This window comes from Apodemus sylvaticus, chromosome 14 (assembly GCF_947179515.1).
Source record: "Apodemus sylvaticus chromosome 14, mApoSyl1.1, whole genome shotgun sequence".
NCBI classification, from domain to species: Eukaryota; Metazoa; Chordata; class Mammalia; order Rodentia; family Muridae; genus Apodemus; species Apodemus sylvaticus.
In genome coordinates, this window is record NC_067485.1 from 1,258,489 (window position 1) to 1,285,571 (window position 27,083).

Below are 27,083 nucleotides of genomic sequence, written 5' to 3' on the forward strand. Positions count from 1 at the left end.
ATCTCTGGTCACCTTTGTGGATGATCAGGCACCTACAGGGCAGATGTCCTCCTTTAAGAAGATACTCACACTTGAGCCACAGATAGGTGGGTCATCCTTCAGACTGCAAAGAAGCCCAAGTGCCCAAGAGAAGATATAACTGGAGCATGATGGGAGCACCCATGCCTGTGGGATCTGAGTTGCACTATTTCAGTAATAGTTCTGGTGGGTGAGGATGTGGTGCTTTACAGAGAGGGGAGGTGGCGGTTGGCATGGCCCCTGAGGCAAAGTGTCTTGGTGTGGGCCTCAGTCATCAGGAGTTCTGCACTTTCAGGTATTTAAGGAAGGTTTCAGGTGGACCTGTTTTTTTCTTAATCCATTCCCTTACTGTATTATAAACAGGTGACTGACTATAGGACAGTACCAAGCCAAGTTTTCAATGTGGTCCACTCAGGATTGTCCACTGAGTGTCCTTGGGACACAGTGGGAGCATATCGGACCCTAGAAGGTTGATCCTCACAGGAAACTGTGTGGGAGGTAGCAGTAGCAAGAGAATGTGGGCAGACCTTCCTCTCCTTACAGTACTGCATGGTATGTCTGCAGTGGACAGCACTTGTTCACAAGAGAGTATAGCTACTTTGAGACAGACCCTCTGCTGAATCCTTTGTAGCTGACATCTCTAGCAGCAGCTTCTGGGTCACAAGTGCCACAAGTCATCATCCTGAGACAGGAAACATCTGTGCCAGCCACACTAACCTATTTAGACATGTTGACATGACTCATGACCATGCCCCAGCTGGGCAAGCAGAATTCCTTTGCCAGGCTGTTTGACAGCCCATGAACACTCAGCTCAGATGCCTAAAAAACCCTCTAGCTCAGAAGTGATATCCCTGCCTTGCCTCCAAATTCGAAGACTAAGTTTCTTTGGTGAGGCTGATCAGCTTCAGTTTTAAGTTACCAGCCAGAAGCTCAGGCTGAGGAGCTCACCTCATGACATGTCTAGGAAATTCTGAGCTTAGGTCCTGTTTTGGGTATACATCCATGCAGAATGAGCCTGCTGATGACTTTATCTGCCTGTGACTTCTGTTCTTCTGGCTTGTCTGGAACACTCAAGCTGTGGCCCACGCTACAAGCAAAAATTATATCCATTTCCCCCATTAAATCAAGGTGGCCCCTCGGTAAAAAAGCCTATTGCAGGGGCATCTGCTGTCTGATGGTATGAATCAAGGCTGCATTGCTTCAAGCTTTCCAGTGTCATTAACAACTCAAAGGGGAATGTTCTTAAGAGAAAGCTTGCTTCGTAGACCTTCAAAGCCAAGGGGAGGCTGAATGCTTCACAGAGCAGCCATCACTACCTCAGTGACTGTCATGACTAATGTCAATGCAGGCTTCTTCAGTCAGATCACAGTACTCACAAGCAGTGTGCCAGCCCCAGGAAAAATGAATAAGGCAGTTAAAATACCTTTGTACTCATTCATTTATTAAACATGGGGTCAGAAGCAGGTGGTCACCCAAAACAAACATCCTCAACAGTTCTATCTAGGGCTTCAACTTTGATAACTCAACCAAACCTCGAGTTCAGTTTTTATACAAAGTTCAGAGGGAATACAATACCAACCTTCATTTACACCTGGGTTCCAGTTCAGCACCATCTCAGACTTTGCGACCAAGAGAAGGAAAGCACAGGTCTTGGGAGTAAGGTTCCATTGCAAGCACAACAAACTTCCCTAATCTCTACAGCTGTCCAACACCTTGGCTGGTCCTTCCCACATACAATGAATCTTCCCTAGTTTTGCCAGTGGGTGAGTGGGTGGCCCTGGGTCTCAAGCTGTTTGGGGTGATTGAGCCTCTGAGGTGGTCCCTAACCCTAAACCTCCACCAAAGGCCTTAACAACACAGGAACTAGAGCACAGCCCAGGGGAGGGGCCAGCCCATGTTCACAGTCAGTAAGTTCGATTGAGTTACAAGTCAGTCTGCTCAGAATACACAATGCTGAATTCCAACACTAGGGTTGAGGGAGAAAAAGATACTTTTACCAGGAAGCCTTTTCATTTGATTAGTGAGTTAAATAACATAATTATACTCAACAGCCACCTAAACCCTAAGTCTGCACACACATACTAAGGATGTGTGCACACACTGACCACGAGGTAGTTTAATTCACCACTGAAAACCAGTACTTCCTCTGCTTCAGAGTGGTTGTCCCTGATACACAATGTCTAAACCACAACTCAGGAATTTTCTCAGAATTGAGCAATAACTGGTGAATGGTGTCAAAATTAGGGTAGGACTGCTCTACATGAGCAGTTCTCCATGTCTTCACATGTCCTGAAACACTAAAGGACTTTTCTCATCTTGTTTTTCAAGACTCACTCTGTAGACCAGGCTGGTCTTAAACTCAGGATCTGCCTGCCACTGTTTCCCAAGAGCTAGGTTTAAAGACATGCACCACCATGTCCAGCAGTTCTATTACTCTGTACTTCTGTGCTGGAATTGTTAGAATCTATGTACATATTTTAAACATTATTCCTTACAAAAGTCTCCATCTGGGGAAAGGGCTTGACCTCATGGGAACTCCACATCCCACAGAGCAAAAAAGTGCAACAATTTCACACGACACGGGAAAAGCAACATCTATTGTTCTTAGAGTCTGACTCTTCTCGCGGCAAGGAAAGTCTCTTCATAGTGCTGCTCTGCTGCAGGGGAGTGGCTGTTAGGCCAGGGCGGGAAAGTCCTCAGGGTCATCCGGGTTGGGAGCAACATCTTGGGTCTAAAGAAAAGAGAGGTCCTTATTGTTACTTTTGTCCTTTGCCTGCGTGTACACCTGTGTGAGGGTGTTGGAACCCCTGGAACTGGAGTTACAGACAGTTGTGACCCGCCATGTGCGTGCTGGGAACTGAACTTGGGTTCTCTGGGAGACCAGCCAGTCCCTTTAAACCACTGAGCCATCATCCCTCCAGCCCTTTACCTACCCAGCTGTGCCCAGCACCAGACAGCTTACTGTGTGACACATGTAACCCCATTCCACCCTGCCAGCACTGATGGAGCCACAGTGGAAGGAGACCACTTTACCTGCTTTGAGGGCCACTGTCAGGAGCTATCTCCCTTTAGCCCTTTAAATAACTGTTTAGTGCTGGAGAGTTGCCTCAGTGGTTAAGAACCCCGGCTGCTCTTCCAAAGGATCAGGGTTTGATCCCCAGCATTCACAGCCATCTATAACTCAGATTCCAGGGATCCAAAGGCACCAGGCATCTATGTGGTGCTCACACACACACAGGCAATATACATATACATACCCATAAACCTTATTACATGCTAGGTACCCACCAAGTAGGCAAGGATGAATTCACACAGCTTCTCACGGAGAGCTAGTGTTTTAGGTAAAGACATGAAGTGGGGAAATTAAGTCATAGAAAGTCCAGTGCTAAGCAAGGTTTTCTGCAAAGAGCTCTCCCTGACATGAACCTTGGCCTAGGAGCAGAAGGCAGATGTGACGCCTGTGGCCCACCTGAGGGAATTATGTGATTATGTCAGTAAAGTGACAGTGTTCAAAATTGCTCCAGATCAGACTCTCACTAGCTCTCGGAGGCAACCAGAAAACCAGACCATTGTAGCCTAAAGCAGTTGCCCTCTTCTTCAGCAAGCCATTGGGGGGGGGATGTTTACAATACAGCTACTTACCACCACTTCTGCTCGGGGGCCATAGTTTTCTGTTCTTCTGATTCTTCCTCGGCCTCCCCGGGTGCTGCCTCTGGCTCCCCGTCCAGGGCGAGGGAGGTTACCAAAGTTAATCTCCAGCTGGGATGTGATATCATTGGCAGCTTTCCGGAAGACATGAGACTCATCCTCATAGTCATCCTTCACGATCTGAAAGTTATAAGGTCAGATGAGCACAGGCTCAGCAATGAGCATTTTTAATGTGCTGCCCTAGTGGTCTGTGTGACCCTGTGGACAAGGAAGACCCTGGATGTGTCCCAGTCCTGAATGTCTGTGCTGGACACCAAGACACTTGTCTAACACAAGCAAAACTATACCTCAGGCTGGCCTGAAACTTTGGCGATCCTCTTGCCCTCAGGCTCCCAAGCACTGAAAATATAGGCATGAGATCCTAGTTAGTCTTAATCCAAACACCTTTGAATTTACTATTCAAGTAGAAGTAAATCCTGCTAGGTGTAGCAGCTCACTCCTTTAGTCCCAGCATTCAGGAGGCAGAGGCAGGTGGATCTCTGAGATTGAAGCCAGTCCAGATCTACAGAATGAGTTCCAAGACAACCAGGGAACTCAGAGAAACCCAGTGTTGAAAAAACAAAAACGAGATTTGGTTCATGCTTTAAGAACAATCCCTGGCTAAATTCTGCAATGCCCAGAAGATTAACAAAGACATTCACTTTATTGAAATCAACTAATCAAGCTCAATGCCTCAGCCAACTTGGTTACCTCAAATATTCCAATAGATCTCTGGAGCCAGGGAAGATGGATCTGATGTAGTTTGAGGAATTGGCTTCTATTTTTACCTGTTTCACAACCTGAAGGCACAGTGGTTTCACAGGAAGCTTTATCCTGCCTCTGGTGGAACATCCCAAAACTTATTAGTAAAGTGTCTTAGACTTTGAACTGACCAAATAGAGGAGAGTGGGTATGCTGTGCCACCAGTTACGGCTGACAGAAGTATACCCGAAAACTGCCATGATGTGGATCTCAAAGAACCCAGAAGTCTTGGCAGGTGGTGATACAATCTTAAAGAGGTAGGGTACGGTATACAAGGGAGTACGGCTTTAGTCTATATCCTGGATAGAGACACTTGGACACTTGGCTGGGGTTTGTTTTTTGGACATAGTCTGGCAAGCAAATAAGGTTTTCTGCTATCTGTTTGCATTTTGATGTGATAGGCCCAAAGCCACAGAGCCATACAACCTGAGGCTGAACCCAAACCTTTTCTCACTATAAATGACCTCAGGCATTTTGCAACAGCACTGGGAATCTAACAAACGCAGACAAAAACTACACAGTGTTCTGAATTTCTGACTGCAAGTCAAGGAGTAATATCCAGCAGGGAAGATTGACTGCTTGTCACAGCCATCTGCATGGTTTCATGCTGCGACTGAACAAGAGGAATTCTAAATTCTACACCTGGTGCTTCGGTGTTCCTTTAACTTCAGCAACAAACAAATGCAATTAAATACCTTGTCATTAGAGACTGATACTTTTCCCTGGAATATCTATCTCTGTTCAGGCATCTGGTAAAAAGCCTGATGTTGGTTTCTGGAAATAGCCAAGTTGGTAAAGTACTTGCACAATGATTTGAGTTTGTATGCCCAACACTCAATTAAAAACCTGACTGTGGCAGGGCACATCTATGGCTGCAGCACCAGGAAGGCAAAGACAAGCCTTCTTGGAGCTTACTAGCCAGTCTAGTTGCATCGGTGAGTCTCAGGTTCACTGAGATCTTATCTCAAAAAATAAAGTGGAGAGTGACAGGCACACACACAGGGATAGAGCTATACAGAAACCATGAAGAATAAGGTCTGCACAACACTGAAGTCCTTAATAATGCCTTCAGAGCAGCAGGTTGTAGAATGGTACCTGACCATGCCATCAGTAGAAGTCCAGGGGCTTCTCTATTGTTTCTAGAGCTAGATAGAGGGAGCAGCAGGGCTACTGAAATACTGTACAAAGGGATCATAGAAATTTAAGTTCCCAGCTATTGCTTCAACTGATCAACTGATCCAATGGAAGATAAGCAATCATGCTCGTGCACACCTCAGGATGCTGAAGCCAGAGGATAATGAGTTTTACACTAGACAAAGCTACATACTGAAGATGTTGTCTGAAACCAAAGAACCTGAGAGGACTGCATTCTAATTACCAAAATGCAGAGTCAGTAATGTTTGAAATGTCTCCTCTGTGCTTTCACCAAGAGAGCAAACTATCAAGGCTGGCAGAGAATGGTAGTACATACCAAGTTCTATTCCTTTCCATCATCCTTGATGATGCTTGAGCAGAAACAAGAATGGCAAGTGGCAAGCCAACAAGATGGCTAAGTGGGTACCAAGTCTGATGACTTCACACGTTCCTGACAACCACAAGTTCTCCTTTGACATGTATTCCCCAAATACAAAATAAATGATTTTGGTGGTGGGGAGGGGAAAATGAGAATGCCAAATGGCAAGGTCCTATTTCCACACTGAGACTGGTCTATTATGTCCCTGATGAGGTGAATAGTACAGATTTTCCCTGAGACAAGCTTACATCATCTCTGTATCTGGACTTGTGAATCACCACTGCCTTGGAAGGAACTGTGGACTCTGGCTTCCGGATATTGAACTCAGGCTTTGGTCTGGTTTGTTCTTGAAGGTTTTTCCACTCATCTAAGGTCATCTCTTGGACTTGATTTTCCTCTTCTACCTCCAACTCAGGAACTCTGTAAGGATAATCATAAGAAACAGATTTTTTTTTTTTTTTTTTTTTTTTTTTTGGCTGATGGAACCAAATGACTACTTCAGAAAACCAAGTTAAGCATTTGTGGGACTGCATCAGAAATGTAAATTAGGTTAAAAGTAACCCAAACCCTTATGAGTTATCTCTACCACCCTATGCCTTCACTGTAAACTGAAGGTACATTCTGTGCTCCACAATAGTCTGTGGAAATGATGTCATCTCCATCACACTGCACCACCATGTACCCTTCCTGAAGGCAGATGGACAATATGATAACTGTGGGAAAAAATAAGAGATGCTGTGGACACAAGGTAATAGGAAGCCATGGACAGAAGTCTTAAAGCAATGGGTCACAAGTGCACTTTTATAGATCTCTTCCTTATACATGTTTTTGATCAGTTTTCTTATGGACCTCGAATTTTCACTTTTTTTCCCCACATTTGTCTGATATCTTAATGAGAACCCATTGAAAAGGTTTTCATGTTTTACTTTCTTCTCTGACTCATGGTTTTAAGTGAGGTTTTAGTGATTTATTTAATATTATGTACATTGGTGATTTGACTGCATGTATATCAGTATCAGGGTGTTGGATCCTCTGGAACTGGAGTTACAGATAGTTGTGAGCTGCCATGTTGGTGCTGGGAATTGAACCGGGGTCCTCTGGAAGAGTAGCCAGTGTTTTTAACCACTGAGCCAACTCTCTAGCCCCCTGGAGACTTTTTATTGTAGACTTTTTTAGAGTGCTGTGAGTGGAGCTCAGGGCCATGTGCTAAGCAAGTATTCTAGCCCCATTCTAGCTAACAATTCGAAATGTTTAAAGCAGGCTGAGTGGAGGAATTAGGAGCACCTGAGTCCAAATCCCTAGCATCCTGTGCCCTCTTCTGGCTTCTACAAGTATTGCATGCAGATATACATGCAGGCAAGATACACAAATTAAACACTTTTCTCTTTCTTTTTTTTTTTTGAGACAGGGTTTCTCAGTGTAGACCAGGCTGGCCTCAAACTCAGAAATCCACCTGCCTCTGCCTCTTGCCTCCCAAGTGCTGGGATTAAAGGCATGTGCCACCACCGCCTGGCTGTTAAACACTTTTCAAATGTCCACTGTCATTAGTCATCAGAGAAATGTGGATCAAACCACAAGGAGTTACACCATCCCACATCCAATAGTCAGCTAGTATCAAAAAGGCATTCAGGGTCTGGAGAGACAGTTCATCAGTTAAGAGCACTTGCTGTTCTTGCAGAAGACTTTGGGTCTTAGCATCCACTTGGTGGCTCACAAGCAGCTGTAGCATTGGTTCAAAGGAATCTACTGCTCTTTTCTGGCCCCACAAGTACTAGGCATTCTTGTGGCACACATATATACATACATACATACATGCAAGCAAAACATACATGTAAAAATAAATCATTTTTTAAAAGGAAAAAAGGGGGGGTGTCTTTAAAGGCAATTAACAAGTGTTGACAAAGACATCAAAAATTGGAACCCACATAGGAGGTGTGATGTATCAACTTAGAAAACAGTCTGGGGGCTGTAGAGATGGTTCAGTGGTTAAGAGTTCTGTCTGTTCTTCCAGAGGTTCTATGTTCAATTCCCACCAACCACATGGTGGCTCAAAACCATCTATATTGGGATCTGGTGCCCTCTTCTGGTATGTAAGTGCATTCATACATAGTATAAATAAATATTTGAAAGAAAGAAAGAAAGAAAGAGAAAGAAAGAAAGAAAGAAAGAAAGAAAGAAAGAAAGAAAGAAAGAAAGAAAGAAAGAAAGAAAGAAAGATAGATAGATAGATAGATAGATAGATAGATAGATAGATAGATAGATAGATAGATCTGGTCTTAATTTTTACAGTCGAGTATAGTGGCTCACATCTTTAATCTCAGACCTAGGCAGGCAGAAACAAGTGGATCTCTATGAGTTTGATGCCATCCTGGTCTACACATCAAGCTCCAGGACAGCTGGGACTACATAGCAAGTTCCAAGACATCCTACATAGATATATTCTCAAAATAATTTTCTCCCTAGGGGCAAGAGAGATGGCTCAGTGGTTAAGAGCACTGGATACTCTTCCAGAGGACCTGGGTTCTCTCAATTCCCACCACCCACATGGCAATTCACATGGCTGTCTGTATGAGGGGGATCCAACACCCTCATACAGACAGATATGCAGTCAAATCACCAATGTACATAAAATTAAAATGAAAAAAGTATTAAATTTTCTGAGAGTTCATTATATGATCCAGGAGTTTTGTACCTGAGAGAAATGAGAACGTGCATCCGTATCAAACACGTACATGAATGTTTACAATGGCTGCTATGCATAGCAGCCTCAAACTAGAAACTACCAGTATGTCTGTCAACTGACAAGTAGATAAAATAGGGCTTTTAAAAAGTATTAACATAGGCCATAACATGACAGAAATTTGGAAACATGAAACAAGTGGAATAAGCCAATGTGTCTTTTCTGTGTGAGATCCCATTGATATGAACTCTTCAGAAGAGGCAGGCTCACAGACAAAGCGGGTCTGTAGCAGACGCCCTCAAACATCAGAACACAAGGGAAGGATGGGTGTGACACTCCAGTAAACCAGCTAAGTTGGAAGAATAAGCATGGATTTTAGGTTGTTCACTAAAACACTGGCATACAGGACTTTATGCTCTTCCATCAAGTTCTAAGCCCAGGAGGTGAAGGTCCACTGTGTCTGAATGGGGAAAGCCCCAATGTCAAATGAATCAGCCAGACCTGGGATAGCAGGCCATCGATCACATCAAGGAATGGAATTTTTAAACCATCAAAAATGACACAATTGCTGGGAAATTTCTGTGATTTTAAAGTCTGACAGAGCCACAGAAACGACCTCTCCCTGAAGATTCCCACATAACTCACTTTCCCAGCTTGTAGAAATGAGTGCATCTGTGACTTTAGTTAACGCAGTCTAAATAGGCACGTTAACTGTGAATCCTATTTTAAAAACACATTCTTAGTTGTTTTGAGCAGTAAATTCACAGCTGTCACAACCGTCAGTCACTGTCACTTTTGTAAGAGATGACACTGGCAGATATTTATATAGCATCCACGTTCTGGGCCCCACTCTAGGTGGCCCCTCCCTCTTTCCTACTTGTAGATAGGAACACAGCTGAGCATAAAACACAGTCAGCCCTCACAACTCCAGCTGATTATTTCTTTTAACAAATGAGGGCAGATTAATAACTGGATCAAACTGGCTCAGTCTGCTCTGGCAGCTAAAGGGGGAGAAAGGGAGAATCAGCAGCAGGGTGAAGGGCAAGAATTCAGCAAACAGGGAAGCATGCCTACACCTGCCAGCGGAGTGAGGATAAGGTGTGCTCAAAAAAAACGTGAAATGGGGCCCACAAAATGGTTCCTGAGAAGGCACAAGAGTGATCAAACTTGAGGGTCCTATGGGGGCCAGGCCATTTGGGACTGTGCACATCACGATAAAAGCAAGGAATCAGGAAGCCACTGGAAGGGTCTTAAGGGGTCAGAGAACTTGACACTTGAACGCCTGGTGCAAAGAGAATGTAGAGGCTCAGGAGCTGCAATGGCAACCGGACATCAGAAGTTTAGGTTGTGCTGGTGACAAAGATGGTGAACAGATAGGGGCACAATGAAGGCCTGAACTGGGGGTAGGAGAGGACTGAAAACAGGACTGCCGAGGGAGACTTATCGGCTTCTGCTTGGGGAAGCTGATGAGTGATAATGCTGTTCTGGAGCACAGACACCTGCTGAGGTTCAGAGGTTTGTGGGGAAGCAGGCAAGCAGTTCAGTCATGCTGAGCATGAGAGATCGGTGGGGAAGCTGGCATAGGTATGCAGGAGACAGACACACAGACCTCAGAACTTGGACTTGGGTTGAAGGATGGAGGCAAAGACCTGTATTTTGGTGTCAAAACATACATGACAATTTAAGAGCAGGGTACATAAGATCACATAAAAGATGGAGGAAGAGAACAGGCCTGAGGCAAAACTAATGAGTCATGAAGGAGATGCTCAAGGCGAGGAAAACCAGAGTGCAATTAGCCAGAGGGCTGAGCTTCAGTCAACACAGATTCAGACTGAGGCAGCCGTTAGGCCTGGTGAGGTGGGGGTTGGGGGTAGTATTCAGATGGTGATGACAATGGGAAGCAGGCCTGGAGTTATAGAAACAAGTGATAGAGGAATACAGCCCCATGCAGGGTTAAGGGGAGACTTCAACACGAGACTGCATATACTTAAACTGTCCAGAAGACCAGAGCTGGGGAAAAAGAAATGCACAAACTGAGGGTTGAGAAGATCAGTGGGAATGACCCAAAACTGCAAGAGGTGGGAGAGGAGATGGTGCTGTGCTTTGTCTTTGGGAACGGGAAAACCATCAACTTCCCATCTGGGGAATTTCCCTAGCTGTGGCAACGATGTGGGGAAGTATTGTCAAGGTTTTAAAGATTCCGTGAAGTAGTGATGCTGGACAGTGCTGACTGTTCATCTCAGAAACCACAGTCAAGAGGGGGGCTGGTGAGATGGCTCAGTGGTTAAGAGCAGAGTGCTCTTCCAGAGGTCCTGAGAAGTTCAGTTCCCAACAACTGCAGGGTGGCTCTCAACTACCTGTAATGGGATCTGATGCCCTCTGGTGTGTCTGAAGACAGAGACAGTGTACTCATACATACACACACACACACACACACACACACACACACGAATTTAAAAAGAGAAAAAGATATTACCAAGTGGCTGGCAAGATGGCTCAGTGGGTAAAGCTGCTTGTTACACAAGCCTAGTGACCTGAGATTGAACTGATCCCTGGAACCCACATAAAGGTGGGAGGAGAGAAACAACTCTACAAAGTTGTTCTCTGACCTCCACATGGGAAACATATGCACACATAATAGGAATAAAGTAAACAAGCCAAACAAAGACAAAAAGCTTTTACAAAAGTTCCAAGCACCCTGCCTTGTGACTTGCTTGACTATGGATTCTGATAGGGAGAAGGCTGAGTGAAGAGTTATCCAGGAGGTGGCCTTGCCTTAAGAGACAATGCTAGGACACAGGAGGGTCCTAAGTGTTCATTGGCTAGCTAGCTCAGCTAAGATACGGAGCTTTCATTCATGAGGGACCCTGGCTCATTTACAGGGAAAGGAGGCTTGGCTTACAGCTTAAGTGTGCTGGATATGGAATAGATAGAGACGGTCATGAAAAAAAGGAAGACAAGAATAAAGAGACAAGAGCAAGACAGAAGGGACAGAGGACACATTCTTAAATTTAACATACTCTCATTAAAAACAAAAAAACTATCAGATTACTTAATTAGTTTGATCATTATCCATTAACAAATAAACAGAATCACCCAGTGTGATATTAGAAAGGATTCAGCTTTTAAAACCCTTAAGAGAAAAGTCTAGGGAGATGGCTCAATGGGTTAAAAGAATGCTTGCTTGCTTTAGCTGGGTACGGTTGTACACACCTTTCATCCCAGCATGGGGGGGGGATGGGGGACAAACAGAGTACATAAAGACACCCTGTCTTTTTTGGAGAGTACTTGAGGGGCTGATTATGAATGTCCAACACCCACATAAAAAGCCAGCACTGGAGAGTGGAGATAGGAGGAGCCTAAGAGTTCGATGGCTAACCAGCTTAGTGTGAGAGTGGGATCTTTCATTTTGTGAGGGACCCTGTCTCAAGGCAATAAGGTACAGAGCCATACAGAAAGATAGCTGGGATCTTCCTCTGACCTCCACATTCACGCAAACACCAGCACATTCACTACACCCACACCTTTGTGCTCAATAAACATAATATCCAATCAGAGAAAGAGAGAGAGATCATTAAGAGACATTACAAGATAACCCATAGGCATAAGAAGCAGCTCCTTACTTGGCTGCAGACTCCTCGTCAAGGGCGCCCTGGCACTCCTCCATCATCAAGCTCTCTTCCATGGGTGCAGGTGGCTCTGTATCACTGAAAAGCATCAAGAACATTCATCACAGAAGTCTCATGCTCTCCGATGCCCTTGTCTAGTTAAGGCCAAGGAAACACATTTTAGGCCCTGCTTCTTAAGGGCAAATCCTTGAAGGGATCACATCCACATCACATGGAAAGAAAGGAAGGAGTCAGGAATTCTTAAAAATATGTTATTTCAAGCCGGGCAGTGGTGGCGCACGCCTGTAATCCCAGCACTCTGGGAGGCAGAGGCAGGCGGATTTCTGAGTTCAAGGCCAGCCTGGTCTACAGAGTGAGTTCCAGGACAGCCAGGGCTACACAGAGAAACCCTGTCTCCAAAAAACCAAAAAAAAAAATCCAAAAAAATATGTTATTTCAAAAATTTCAAAGGTAAATAAATGAAAATTAAAAACAGAGACGATGATTGGGGGAGGGGATCCAAACTCCTATTATACTGGAGAATTCCAGCTTTTTTTACTTTGTGTGTATGTGTATATATATGTGTCTATGTATGTGTAGCTATATATGTGTATATATACATGTATGTATATATATACACACATATACATATATATACACACATACATACACATATACACATGAATTTTTTTTTTTTGAGGAAAGGTCTCGATCAATGTGTAGTCCTTTGGGCTTAGAACTCACTGTATATACCAGGATAGTCTCAAACTCACAGAGTAACCTACCTCCCTCTGCAATGCTTCCTCCCTCCAAGTGCTTGGGATCAATGCCTGGCAAGAATTCCATCTTTTAACTTTTTTTTGAGGTTTATTTTATGAGCAGAAGTAATGAGTTCACTGACAGTATGGGTCAAACAGTGAGACACTGTCTCAAAAAAAATACATTCTGAGATTTGCAAATGTGCCACATTATATGCTTAAAATAATGAACATATATGTGGTCATCTAACAAGTATTACTTAGCCAAAATTAAGAGAAAATAATAGACCAGACCCAGGGGCTTGGTATGGTAGCATATGCTTTTGATTGGGAGGTAGAGGCAGGATGATCTCCATGGATTCTAGTCTAGCCTGGTCTATACAATGAGTTCCAGACTAGCCAGGCTACATTGTAAGACTCATGAATAAAATAAAAAAGTAAGTGCATAAACACATAGACTTTTAAAAGCAGTTTTGAGTCTAAGTTTTAAAAAAACTGTTAGCCAGGCGGTGGTGGCACACACCTGTAATCCAAGCACTCTGAGAGGCAGAGGCAGGCAGATTTCTGAGTTCGAGGTCAGCCTGGTCTACAGAGTGAGTTCCAGGACAGCCAGGGCTATACAGAGAAACCCTGTCTTGAAAAAAAACCAAATCCAAAAAACCAAAACAAAAAACAAACAAACAAACAAAAAAAACCAAAACTATGTTTAAAAAAAATTAGTTTTCTCCTGATTCGGTCGGTCCTAGGTATGTACGTACATACATTTCATATGTACACACACTCATGCACACAAAGTTAGCCTCACTAAGAGAACATTTTTAAGCCAAGGTTCAAAGACTCCCACTCCATGGCAGGCTCTCAGAGGAAACATCCTTGTGCCTTACCTAGTATCTTTACCTGATCCCCAGGGACGAATGCCACAGCCACCCATACTGTCCTCCATTCTGTTTGCTCTGGAGAAACAGAATATTTGTGTTAACTTGAGGTGTAGGCTGCTCCTCATCAGTCAGTCTCCCAGTCAGAGAACCCTGCCCAGGGCGTCTGCAGAGAAGGCTCAGTGCATACTGCTCTAACAGAAGAACTGAGTCTAACTTCTAGTTCTCACATCAGACAGCACACAACTGTCTGTAATTCTAGCACCAGGGGATCTAAAGTCATCTTCTGGCCTCTGTAGGCACAGCTCATGCACACTGTAACTTGAACCCACTCACACATCTCATATCATCAACAGACATAAAATCTAAAGTGGAAACAGCACAGGCAAAGGAGCTTACTTATCATTGCTACTATATCTTTCAAAATCTCGTTTCCCTCTTTGGTCAAAGGAGTCAAAAGCTCTGTTCCCAGGACCGCCTCGGCCTCTGTTCCTCAGGCCTCCTCTGGGGCCTCCACGTCCTCTCAGTGGTCTGTCCCGATCAAATCTGTCAACCGGTCTGGGAAAAGATGGGTATCATGAAATGTGGTGAAATGCACTTGAAAGGTCTGAAGACTTTTTGAAACAAACAAACTAGAAAGCACTCATGGTTGTAATTTATCAGAAAGTATGGTAGCTTGTCTAGACTAATAGTTAACCACTGAGCATCCTGTTCCTGGCACTGTCGGAGCACTGTACATACAGCACCTGAATTCTCACAACCAAGTTTAATACACAGAACTGCTGCTAAAGAGAAGGGAACCCAAAGCAGCATAGAGAGGGATTTGTCAGAGGTCACACAGGTGCCAGGCAGGGAGCATGGGCCCTAGTTCTCACCTGATAGGGCCACAGTCTTCACTCTCTAGAGCCTTACTTCCTCATTTATATGCAACGATTGTGCTAGTTAAATGTGAAGGTTCTTTCCTGTCTTGGTACTAAATTTTAATTTGGAAATATTTTGTATAAGAGAAATGCTTCAGTTTTAAATCTTGTCCTTCCAAATCTTCCTTGTAAATATATGGCCACAAGGTGGTATTTAGAGTTGAAATCATTAACATACTAAACCTTCTTCTACTCTGTGACTTCACACAAATGCTCAAAGACAGTAAGGATTTTGGTGTTTTTAAGATTTATTTGATTTTAGTTTCTGTGTATGCCTGTGTAAGTCTCTATATATGTAAACATACCTATGTGGGCCCTTGGAGGGCATCAGATCCCCTGGAGCTGTAGTTACAAGCAATTGTGAGCTGCCTGGTAAATGTGCTGGAAACCAAACTCAGGTCCTCTGGAAGAACAGCAAGTTCTCTTACCTGCAAAGCTACCTCTGCAGCCTGATACACTAATTTCTTAATAAGTGTATATACAAGGAATTCAGTTAAGTTCATTAGAGACCCAACGGAAAGCTACTGCTTGGTTGAGAGAACATCTGCATCCAAGATCCACGCACAACAACATGACATGACTGTTCTCTGCATCTGATCCTGGTTCAGTCAATCCCTCACACTTAGGATGTGGCTTCTGAGGGAAAACACGTTCTGCTTAGACAGAGTCAAAATCCTTGTCAAACTAGTCTAGACCAGAGCCACTCCAAGTCTCTATCTCTGTTTTTCATCTGTAAGTTGGCAGGGCCAAATTTAGATTCTTTTAAGATAACAAAGATTTTGTAATTCTGTCCAGTAATTTGTATCAAGAAATTCAAAGTTGCTGGGCAGTGGTGGAGTGGGCCTTTGATACCAGTGCTCAGGGGGCTGAGGCAGGTGGATCTCAAGACCAGCCTGGTCTACAGATAAAGTTCCAGGGACAGCCAGCGATGCACAGAGAAACCCTGTCTTGAAAAACAAACACAAATTCAAAAAGAGAACACTTTAATTCAAATAAGCAAAAAACAAAACAAAACATCAACCCAGATTACAGCCCAGTTTGCAAAATATAATGTGGGAGATGCCGTTACATATTAGTGACAAACCAAACCAGCAACAGTGGTTAGTCACTGTGGGTCTAAAGCTCCCTGACCCCAATTTTGTCTGTTTTTATGCAAACAGTGCCCATTCAATCTTATAAAGCCTAATGCTTTATAAGACATATAGGACACATCCAGATAATGAGTCACAATACAGCATTGAATACAGGTCTTCCATCATGTGCATTAATACACAACTAGAAACACTGAGCAAACACTGTTCATCACAGGTGGAAAACACTATTGTGTTTCATTTCAGAAGAAATGAAAGCATATAGAGCAGTCAGTGTGTATGCACTACCATCTGTGGTAGTTTGAATGAAAACAGTCCTATAGGGTCATGTTTGACCTTAGTTGGTGGAACTGTTTGGGAAGAAGTAGAAGGTGTGGGAAGATTTAGGAAGTGTGGCCCTTGTTGAAGGAGTTATGTCATGGGTGTGGGCTTTGAGGTTTCAAAAGCTGTGGGACCATAAAAAGTAGTGTGGTCCCAGTTGAGCTAATGCTAGAAGCCCTAGAGACCCTGAAGAGATGGTAGGAGCTTTGCCTGTTCCTGAGCACCAGGCCCCTGTCACTGGCCACAGCCCCCCGCCCCATTGATTTATGGCCGTCAGTCACGTAAGGGCAACACCCCGAACCCCTCCACATGTAGAGAACATGTGGTCACGTAGGCTCAAGACAGATCTTCATGCTAGGGAGGTAGATAGAGGCCTAAAGGGCTTAGCCAATAAGCTTTCCTTCCTAGATATTCCTCCTAGCAAAAGGTATTTAACCTCAGTCCCACCTGGAGAAGTGGAGTATGGTATTACACATCCACTTTCCGACAAGACAATAAATGCCTTAGAACCACGGATTGCCTCTTCCCTGCCCCACCCCAGCCCTGGGCTAGATCCAGCCCAAGGGCCCCCACTCTTTCTCTGCTCTTCCACAGCTTCCAGCAGCATATGTCCAGGAGCCTGAGAACCAGATGGTCCTGAGCCAGATACAGCTAGCTGGTCCTGTGCCTCAAACTACACTTCCCCCACCACTGAAGCAGTATCCTGGAGCTTCCCTACAGTCCAACCACCTCCCCAAGCAGCCATGCCCTGTGGCGGAGTGGAAGTGGGACCAACAAACCCTACAAAAAGCCCTTATTATTCCATTGCTGTTCATCTCAGCCTTGTGGTTATGGCTCAGATGTGAGCTCTCAGCTATTCAGCTATTGCTTCAACACCACACTTAACTGCCATGCTTTCCAACACAATAGTCATAGTTTCATACTCTGAAACTTTAGGGCCCCAGTTAAATGACTTTAAAAAAAAAAGTTGCCTTGGTCAGGTGTTTCTTCACAGCAATAGAAAAGTAGCTGAGACACACACCATTTACCACCTCTGTAGATCAATAGGCAGGAAAATGGGCCAAAGCCTGAAAGGTGATCATCTTGGGTGGCAAGATGGGTTGGGTGTTTATTTGTTTTGGTTTTGTTTTTTCATGTTTTCTTTTTATTTATTTTCTTAGTTGTGTGCATGTGCACCACAGTGCACATGAGGTCATAGGACAGCTGCTAAATCTCATCATGATTATATCCCGAAGCCCAAAATTAGTTTCCTAACTTCCAAAGAATTTTTAATCTTTTTATTATACTTCTGTGTTTTGTTTTGTTTTGTTTTAAAGATTTATTTATTATAAGTACACTGTAGCTGTCCTCAGATACTCCAGAAGAGGGAGTCAGATCTTGTTATGGATGGTTATGGGCCACCGTGTGGTTGCTGGGACTTGAACTCAGGTCCTTTCGGAAGAGCAGTCGGGCCTCTTAACCGCTGAGCCATCTCTCCAGCCCTACTTCTGTGTTTTTAAATGAGGGGTTTTCAGGGCCTGGATAGATGGCTCAGTGGTTAAAACTATTGACTGCTCTTCCAAATGACCTGAGTTTGGGTTCCAGCACCCACATGGTAGCTTGCAACCATCTGTATCTCTAGTTCCAGGGAATCTGACACCCACTTCTGGCCTCCATGGGCACCAGGCACTTCATGTGGTATACATACATGCAGGCAAAATACACATACACATAAAATAAAAATAAAAGTTTTTTCCCACATACCCCAAATACTTCTGTTCTTTGAACTTTGTGTATGGTAGGCAGGTGATCAACCACTGATCCATACCCCAAGCCCACAATTAATTTTTAATTGTATAATCATTTCCTGAACTAATAAATAAATAAATGGCAGAACCTTCATATTCTATTGAAGGTAACATGCATGACTTGTGACTTACCTTGGCAGATTATTCTTAGAACTGCCACCACAGAAATGTCAGAAAGCCCAGTAGTGATCTGCAAACCTCAGGGACCCTGGCCACCCTAATGGAGGACTGAGGTACGTACTTTTCATCGGTAAACTTCTCCGCTGTCAAGTCAGCCTGTCTCTCGGTGTCATAGGGCCGGTATTCCCTGTAGGACCTTCGCTCTGCTCTATCAAGCACCACGTCTGTCCCCCTGTTGTCATTCCATCCTTGCTGCTCCCCTCTCCTAGGAGTCCGCTTCTGGCCTGCCGGGAGAATGAGGGCAAAGCTGGAACACAGCATCCACAGCAGCACGGGTACAGCATGGGCATGGGGTTTAGAGTTTTCTACCAAAAGCCAAAGTCACTGGAAAGTGGGTGTTTCAGAGAGAAACGGTTACTGCCTACTGCTGCCTTGTCTACTAATTATCAATAAGACTTTACCAAGTTCTAGAAATGACAGGGTTAACCCATGCAAACTATAGATTTAGAGAATGTTACCACTGAGCCTAGGCCAGCCTTGAATTGATCCACCTGTGTCAGGGGCCACCATGTGTGGCTAGTTTTCTTTCTTTCTTTTTTCAGCGCCTCTCTGTTGTTAGGTATATTTTATTGAATGGATGGTATTTCACAAACAGCTTAACAAGTCATAGTGATAAAGCCTATGTAAGGAAATTAAAGGATAAAAGCTGTACCTCAGACTGAACTTTTAGAATCCCGGCTGTAGTCAGGCTTGGTGGTCCATGCCTTTCACCCCAGGCCTCGGGAGGTAGAGGCAGATGGATCTCTGAGCGAGTTCCAGGATGCCAGGACTACAGAGAGAACTGGGCCTTGAAAAACCAAAACCAACCAAACAGCCAAACAGACAACCCCCCTTCAACCAAAATAAAAAAAAAAATCCCAACTACCAACAAACCAAGGGCAATTAGGGGCTGTCATCTAACATGAAAATGTTTTTTTCACACAGGGTGTGCATGATTATTAAGATTTTCCTGGTTTTAAAATATGTCTCATTTATAAATGTCACACATTTACATACGTGACACCACCCATTCACACACACTCCCTGACCCATTCACGAGGCAGCCATTACTGACATAGGGTGGACTGGCTGGCTTCGTGTGTCAACTTGACACAAGCTAGAAGCATCAGAGGAAGGAGCCTCGGTTGAGAAAATGCCTCCAACTCTAAGGAAATGAGATCCAGCTGTAAGGCATTTTCTCAATTAGTGATCAATAAGACCCATGGTGAGTGCTGCCCTCCCTGGGTTGGAGGTCCTGGGTTCTCTAAGAAATCTGGCCGAGCAAGCCAGTAAATGGCCCTCCTCCAAGGCCTCTGAATCAGCTCCTGACCTCCAGGTTCCAGTACTGCTTGAGTTCCTGTCCTGACTTCTCCCCATGATTAACTGTGATCTGAAGAGTAAGCCAAATAAACCCTTTCCTCCCCAACTTGCTTTGGGGTCATGGTGTTTCACCGCAGCAATGAAACACTAAGCACAGAAAATCCAGGCCAGCTGGGGCAAGGCTGCTGCCAACTTCTTCCCCTCTCCCTTTTTTCTCTTCTCTACTTTTTGTGGGTTTTTTGTTTTTGTTTAAGACGGGGTTTATACATAGCCCTGGCTGTCCTGGAACTGGCTATGTAGACAAAGCTGGCCATGAACTCAGAGATCCACCTGCCTCTGCCTCCTGATTGCTGAGATCAAAGGGGTACACCACTACTGTCAGGCCCTGTTCTCAGCTTTTTATTCGTAGCTTTTTAAACTCAGAAGTTTTAAGCTATCTGACACTGTAGTATGTTGTGCAGAGTTTCACCGCTTTTTACGATCCCCAAAACACTATGTGTAGCTTCTAGTCCAATGGCTTTCACTTTCTTAGTAGAACTTATTCTTTGCATTGATTTATAATTATAAAAGGTTTAATTTCTTCAAATAGGTACATTTTAACTGTTACATTCTGTTGCGGTTATTAATAAAAAGGTGCCACCTCGCCAGGCCTCTCTGCACCATGTCCCGGCGGGTCTCTGGACAACTCTCACTGCATCCCAGCTGTGTTTCCTCCTACCATATATTCTGTAAATGGCAGGAATCCCACGTTTCTGTCCAGCACCCATGCCTTCCAAGTATTTAGTAAAGCCTGAGTCTTAAACATCAATAGTTAACCAAATATATTTATGAATATAAAACTCCCAATTACATAATGCCAATTTACAATGATAAAGTATTATGCCAATATTTCTAACCTCTCCAAAACACCAGAAACACATCTGATGCCATCTGGATATCTGCGTCTCCACTCTGCTCCGTCTCTCCCTCTCCACTCTTCACTTCCCTTAGCTCCTCCTGCTCTCTCCCCTCCAGTCACCGACCTCTCACTGCCTCAATGTGAATGGACAGGAAATATCTTGCAACAACATTCTTCTCATAGGCAACATAAATACACTTATACACACATTCTTATGAGATACAGTCACATATATATTTCCACAGTATTTCCTACTTATTCTTTAAAGTCTAACATGCATGTATATATACATATATATGTGTATATATATAATCAGTTATTTTAAGGCAATAATCATGTTTGTGATATCATTAACTATACACTTAAAACTATACAGCTTATTACTTTTTATGCACAGTAGTTTTTGAGTGTGATAAACTATACCACAAACATAAATTCAGTTTCTGTCTCTCTTTGAGTTCCTGGCTGGCCTGGAACTCCCTATGTAGATCAGGCTGGTCTCAAACTCACAAGAAGTCCACCTGCCTCTTGGTGCTGGGATTAAAGGCCTAGAAGCCTAATGATTTCAATGTCACATGGCTAAAAATATTTAAGTACAATTTGTATTACTAAGTGAGTTTATAACCTAAGTTTGTGGTGTGCTTAAAACATCAAAAGATACCATAACTACAGCTTTTATTGGAAAAACTTACGTTATCAAGAAACCGAAGTTGGGTGCTAGAGAGGTAGCTCAGTAGGAACAGTGCTTTCTGGGCAAGTATGAAGGCCTGAGGTCAGAACCTCACCTACAGAAAAACCCAGGGTGAGGAAGCATGCCTTTAACACCAATACTCAGGAGGCAGGGAGAATCCATGGCCTCTAGATACATACTAAGTTCTAGGTTCACTGACAGAACATGTCTCTTGTGGGCTGGAGAGATGGAAGAGTGGTTGGGAGCATGGGATGCTCCTCGAGAGGACCTGGGTTCAATTCCCAGCACCCACATGGCAGCTCACAACTCCAGTTTCAAGGGATCCAACGCCCTCACACAGACATATATGCAAACAAAATACTAATGCATATAAAATAAAATTTAAAAATCAGTAAAATTTTAAAAAAGATCCTGTCTCATAAAAATAAGGTGAAAAGTGACAGAAGATACCATTGACCTCGCTCACACACACACGCACACACACACACACACCTCTCTCTCTCAAAACTGGGAGGGGTGACCTCAATATCTAAGGCTAAGGGAACATTACAGAAGAGGTGGAAAGCCTGTAAGTCAGATGACCAGGATTATCTGCTGTTAGACAGTATCTTCTAGACATGATAGAATGCTGTACCCATGAAATTTGCACAAGAGTTGCATAATGACACCAGATGACATGCCAATGTGGATGGGGGAACTCTCACAAAACACCACTCCTACATGAAGAACTACAGACAATCAATGGCCCCTGAGAGAGGGCGAATCAGTTTTCTCCAGGGACAAGTCCCCTTGATAGGTTATTCAGTCCTAAGTGGCCAACCCTAAATATATGTACATTTGAGCAACAGGAAATGGATTGAGTGTGTGTGTGTGTGTGTGTGTGTGTGTGTATGTATGTATGTATGTATGTATGTATGTAAAACTAATATAGAAGGGGTCATGAATCTCAGCAGGGATAGGGGCACTGGAAGATTTGGGAGGAAAGGAAAGAATTATATAAATATGATACTCATATATGTAATTCTCAAAAATTTTAATCTAGAATTATTGGAAGAGGTTTGTGAAATACAAAGGATAAATTATCATCCTGGAAATTAACAAGCTGAAAATGTAAAAAGGTCTGTGACATCCTAGTCATCAGCAGTCATTCCCACTTCTCCTCAGTATGAAAAAGAACTATCAGGGCTGGAGAAACGGTTCAGCTATTAAGAGGACTGGCTGCTCTTACAGAGCACACCCCCATGACATGTGTCATGTGGTATACATACATACATACATACATACATACATATATACATATATACATACATACAGGCAGACACTCATGCACTGGCTGGTTTTGTGTGTCAACTTGACCCAAGCTAGAGTTATCACAGATAAAGGAGCCTCCTTTGAGGAAATGCTTCTACAAGATACAGCCATAAGGCGTTTCCTCAATTAGTGATTAAGGGTAGGAGGGCCCATTGTGGGTGGTGCCATCCCTGGGGTGGGAGTCCTGGGTTCTATAAGCAAGCAAGCTGAGCAAGCCAGGGGAAGCAAGCCAGTAAGCAGCACCCCTCCATGGCCTCTGCATTAGCTCCTGCCTCCTAGTTCCTGCCCTGTGTGAGTTAGTTCCTGTCCTGATTTCCTTTGCTGATGAATAGCAATATGAAAGTGTAAGATGAATAAACCCTTTCCTCCCCAACTTGCTTCTTGGTCATGATGTTTTCTGTGCTGGAATACAAACCTTAAGACAACTCATACACATAAAATAAAAAATGTATTTTTAAAAAGAACTATTGGGGCTGGAGAAATGGCTCGGTAGTTAAGCAAATTGCTGCTCTTGCTGAGGATCTGTGTTTGGTTCCCATCAACCACATGGTAGCTCACAGCCATCTGTAACTTCAGTTCTGGGGATCTGATACCCTCTTTTGGCCTCTGTGGGAATTATATTGTACATGTACACACATGCAGGCAAACATGTTTACACATTTAATAAAAACTGAGTCTTTCTTTTTAAGAAAAGAACTATTGTTTTAATTAACTTCTGATTTCCTACTAGTAACTCAGATTTTTTTTTTTTAAATTATGTATCTCCATTTGGCTACAGAGTTACTTAAGTGCTTTTTCTCATTTCTTTCTGCTTTCTCTAAGTTATTCCTAATTATATCAATTAAGTAAATTCTCTTCCAGGGCTCCTGTGTATAAAATGAAACTTTCGATGCAATTTATTATAATAATTATGAGTACCTTGCAAACATTACATTTTTCTAAAACCCCAAAACAAAGTAATCAGGGACAGATTTTTATTCCTCCACAACTTGGTTCTAGAATCAAAATGCAGCTGGATCTAGCTTCTCTTTGCTGGATCAGCAGCTTGGAATTGGTGATGTAGATGCTGCATTTCCCAGCCCTTTCCAGGAAAGATCTAGTCTATATGGTATATAGAAGTCTGATGACTTCTAGAAACTAAAGCCCAGAGAGTAAACAGAATACAGAGAACATTTATAGTAAGATTGCCTATAAGACAAAACTGGATGTTGGCTTATCCACCATAACCTTGAAAGTCTAGGGAAACAAGAATGAACTGGATGATTCAAGAACAAATTTATTCTTGGGCAAGGCTCATCCGAGAGTTATCATTAGACAGACAGACACTAAAATAAATATATGTCCATTGGAAAAACAATGACTTCCACACCATTTTGAGTAACTGATTCTGTTACACAGCAAATGGGCAAGGTATTTGTCTATACTACACATTCAGACATGCAACCTTTAATTTTTTCTGACTGCAGAAAAGCCTGGTCTTTTATGTCAGTTAGTGCTCACAAACGCCTGTGGCGTCTCTCTGTAGCCTGATAGATATATTTAGAACAGGAGGTACAGGTATTAAAATCATGCACACTTGAAAAAAGAAATCTTGTTAGAAAATTCTAACATCAACTAGGTCTCAAAAGTCAGAATGCCTACACTGTGAACTGAAAAAGAAATAAAGTTCTAGGTATACTAGCTTACAATACCAAGTAGAGAGAATGTTGCAAGAAAGAAAAGAAAAGAAAAGAAAAGAAAAGAAAAGAAAAGAAAAGAAAGAGCCCTCCTGTACCTGTGTGCATGCATTTATGCATGTGCTAGCGTGCCTGTGAGTCCAGAAGCCAGAGGGAAACCCTGAGTGTTCACCTCCGAACAGCCTACGTTACTTTCTGAAATGGCATCTCTCTCTGGGAATCCAGGCTCATGGATTCACGCAGGGATGGAACTCAGATCCTCATGTTTTCAAGACAAACATTTTCTGATCTAACTCCCCAGCCCTGCCCTGTGCTTCCATTACATAAATATATGTATATAAATGCATAGTGTTAATCATAAAAATAAGAGACCCTTCTGCTAACTTAACTTCATACATTTTTGAGATTGCTTGAAATTTCTGTACCAAGAGCTGGGGCTCAAGCTCATAGTAGATCACTCGGGGAACACATTCGTTCATCATAACACAAATATTTTTAATTTTACAAAGGCTAAAAATCAACGTTTCAGCCAGGTGTGGCAGTGCACACCTTTAATCTCAGCGCTCAGGAACCTCAACACTTGGGAGACAGATCCAGGAATATTTCTGTGAGTTAGAGGATAGATCGGTCTACAAAGAGAGTCCCAGAACAGCGCAGAGAAACCCTGTCTCAAAAAACAAACAAAACCAACACTTTAACAGTAGTAACTGGTACACTTCCAAAGGCTAGTATATTTTCACTTGGTAAAAAAGTAAATAGTAAAAAATTTGGTCTTTCTCAATTCCTTCCCTTCCCATTTTCCTAAATACATTTAAGAGAAACTCAATACAAGATGTACAGTATGGTGCATTTCCATTTTAAAAGGAGTCCTAAATTCACTAAGGTATCCATCTTCATTAATGATTTTCTGAATCTCAATCAATGTCTCAAATGAACTTTATAGGTAAAGGTAAACATTACCTAGCTGTACCAGCTAAAGCCTCAAATGTGATGCCAGAGATTGAACGGACAGTTTTTCTCTAGTAAGGACTTGGCAATAATGCCCACATGAACACCTGCCTACCCAGTGGTCAAACTACACTCTAATTCCAATAACCTTTCTTGCCACCCTTAGGGCTATAAACTCAATATGGGAAAACAGGGCGTTCATTTGGTGAGAGCTTGGCTGCAAAAGCCTTGACGCAGCTCAGGTGACAGCCAGAGCTGAAGCAGCCTCCCACGCAGACAGTACACCCAGCGGAGGGCTGACCCCTTCTGCTTTAGCAGTAAGGGTAACTGAGCATTCTGCTTGCAAGGGTTAAAACCGATTCTAAAAAAAAACAGTATTCCATCACAAATTACACGCCCCACACAATTTGTTCCTTCTGCAATCCATGTCAGCTAACACCTGGAGGCTACTATATGAAGATGGAAAAAAGGGCTAAGGCGCAGAGAAGCCAGAACCCCAAGCCCACCCCACTCATCCTGGGCTCAAGTTTGCCTTCCCGGGGCTCCCACACCTAAGGGTGCCCAGGCCTCCCTGGATTTCGAGGCCCAGAATCTGGGATCCCTGAAGGTTTCAACAGTGCATCGCTTACAGAGCTGAGTCCCGCAGAGGCCCAGAGGCCGGCAGGGAGGATGAAGGATGCAGTCAGCTGCAGATGTGGGAATCCCAGCTGCGCAACTCTCAGGCTGTCAGTCCCGGCTTCTCAACGGAACCAGGAATGTCAGGAGGGTGACCCCAGAAGAGTCACGCGATGCCTTTTTGCCCATCAAGAACCTCCAGCTCGGCCCACCCGAAACGGGTGGCTAGGGACAACCCCCAACCCCGAGGGAGGGTGATTCCTGATCCCTCCTCGTGGATAGGGACCCAGGGAGTGTGATCAAAGCCCCTCTGTCCACCAAAATTCATGGCTCTCCTCACTGTCCCCCATCTGGGATGAGCCCACCAAGAGTGAAACCCTGGCCCCTCCACTGAGACAGGGTGACCAGGGAAAGTGACCACCCAGGAGGATGGCCCTGGATAGTCATGATCCCTCAAAAGTGGCTCCCGAGAGTGATCCCACGAAACGTGACCCCGAGAGGATTATAATCTTGAAGGGTGGCCCCTGGAAGGGTGATCCCGGGTCCTGTGCACATCAGGACACCCAGCTCTGATTCGCCCACGCAGGACAGGTCCCCGTGACCCGAGCTAGCGGCTGGATGGGTGACCTCGGTGCCCACGGCGTACCTGGCGGCTGCGGGCCCCCAGGGCTGTCTGGCTGCTGGGCGCCGGGCGCCGCGAGGCTCTTGCGCTCCTTCTGCGACTCCCTGCGGCCGCCTGCGCCGGGCCTGTGTCCTGAGGCCACAGCCGGGCTCCTGCCGCCACGGTGCCCGGCCCCACTGGCTGCCGCCGCCTCATCGCGACGCTTGCGCTGCAGCTGCTGCTGGCGCCGGTGCTCGGCCTCGCGCAGGATGTCGAACGGGTCCGACTCATCGTCCAGCAGCTGATGGAAGCGGTTAGCCACGACGCAGCCGAACGTCTCCTGCATCGCGGCGCCCGCGGCGGCTACCGGGCTCCCGAGGGCCCCCTTCATGACGCCGCCGCTGCGGGCGCCGCGGGCAGCCCAGGCCAGTGAGGTTCAGCGAAGCCGCGGGCGAGGACCCATGCTGCCGCCGCCGCCGCCGCCGCACTCCCGGCCCCGCGGTCGGCTCCTCCCCGCCTGAGCGCCCCAGCCAATGAGCGCTGGTGGACACGCCCTTCGGCCCCGGCGCGCACGGAGACCCAATGGGCTGCCGGTGTCTGTGACGTCACGCCCCACTTTATCCTTCCCACTCTATGGCCTGTGGGCGTGGTAGTATGCTGGGGTGGAGCTACCACGAGGAACACAGGGAGGCTGCCTGTGTTCTCTATCTCAGTGCACCAGAGGGGAGCCTGGTTGCGCACTACCACACTTCACCCAAGTGACCTAGTCACGAGCCTTTCAGCGACTTGCGTGTCTAGGGGAGAGCTGTAGACTGAGGGAAAGTGCCTAGAGGAGAGGCAGCGT

At 44.5% G+C, this 27,083-nt stretch overlaps 1 protein-coding gene across 2 annotated transcripts; it reads right to left on the minus strand.

The window, feature by feature from the left end:
• Window positions 1-1,438: 1,438 nt before the first annotated feature.
• On the minus strand, window positions 1,439-26,745 carry Habp4 (hyaluronan binding protein 4). Of its 2 annotated transcripts, XM_052156958.1 has the most exons (8): window positions 26,285-26,745; window positions 18,262-18,424; window positions 14,301-14,459; window positions 13,911-13,979; window positions 12,284-12,367; window positions 6,229-6,400; window positions 3,661-3,846; window positions 1,439-2,749 (listed from the first exon to the last, which is right to left on the minus strand). In XM_052156958.1, the coding sequence occupies exons 1-8, from the start codon at window positions 26,628-26,630 to the stop codon at window positions 2,693-2,695; spliced, it is 1,236 nt and encodes a 411-aa protein (XP_052012918.1). In that variant the 5' UTR covers window positions 26,631-26,745; the 3' UTR covers window positions 1,439-2,692. The 2 variants fall into 2 exon arrangements, with proteins under 2 accessions (XP_052012918.1, XP_052012919.1); XM_052156959.1 differs by lacking the exons at window positions 1,439-2,749; window positions 3,661-3,846 and adding an exon at window positions 3,868-4,065.
• Between the last annotated feature and the right edge of the window lie 338 nt (window positions 26,746-27,083).

What these genes read in the sequence shown, in the direction of transcription:
- Habp4 (XM_052156958.1), bottom strand. Translation starts at nt 26,630, where the DNA reads ATGAAGGGGGCCCTCGGGAGCCCGGTAGCCGCCGCGGGCGCCGCGATG. An exon ending in TGGGGGCCCGCAGCCGCCAG is followed by an intron (nt 18,425 to 26,284) that starts GTACGCCGTGGG and finishes TTCTCCCGGCAG; the next exon opens with GCCAGAAGCGGACTCCTAGG. An exon ending in GACGAGGAGTCTGCAGCCAA is followed by an intron (nt 6,401 to 12,283) that starts GTAAGGAGCTGC and finishes TTATCCTTACAG; the next exon opens with AGTTCCTGAGTTGGAGGTAG.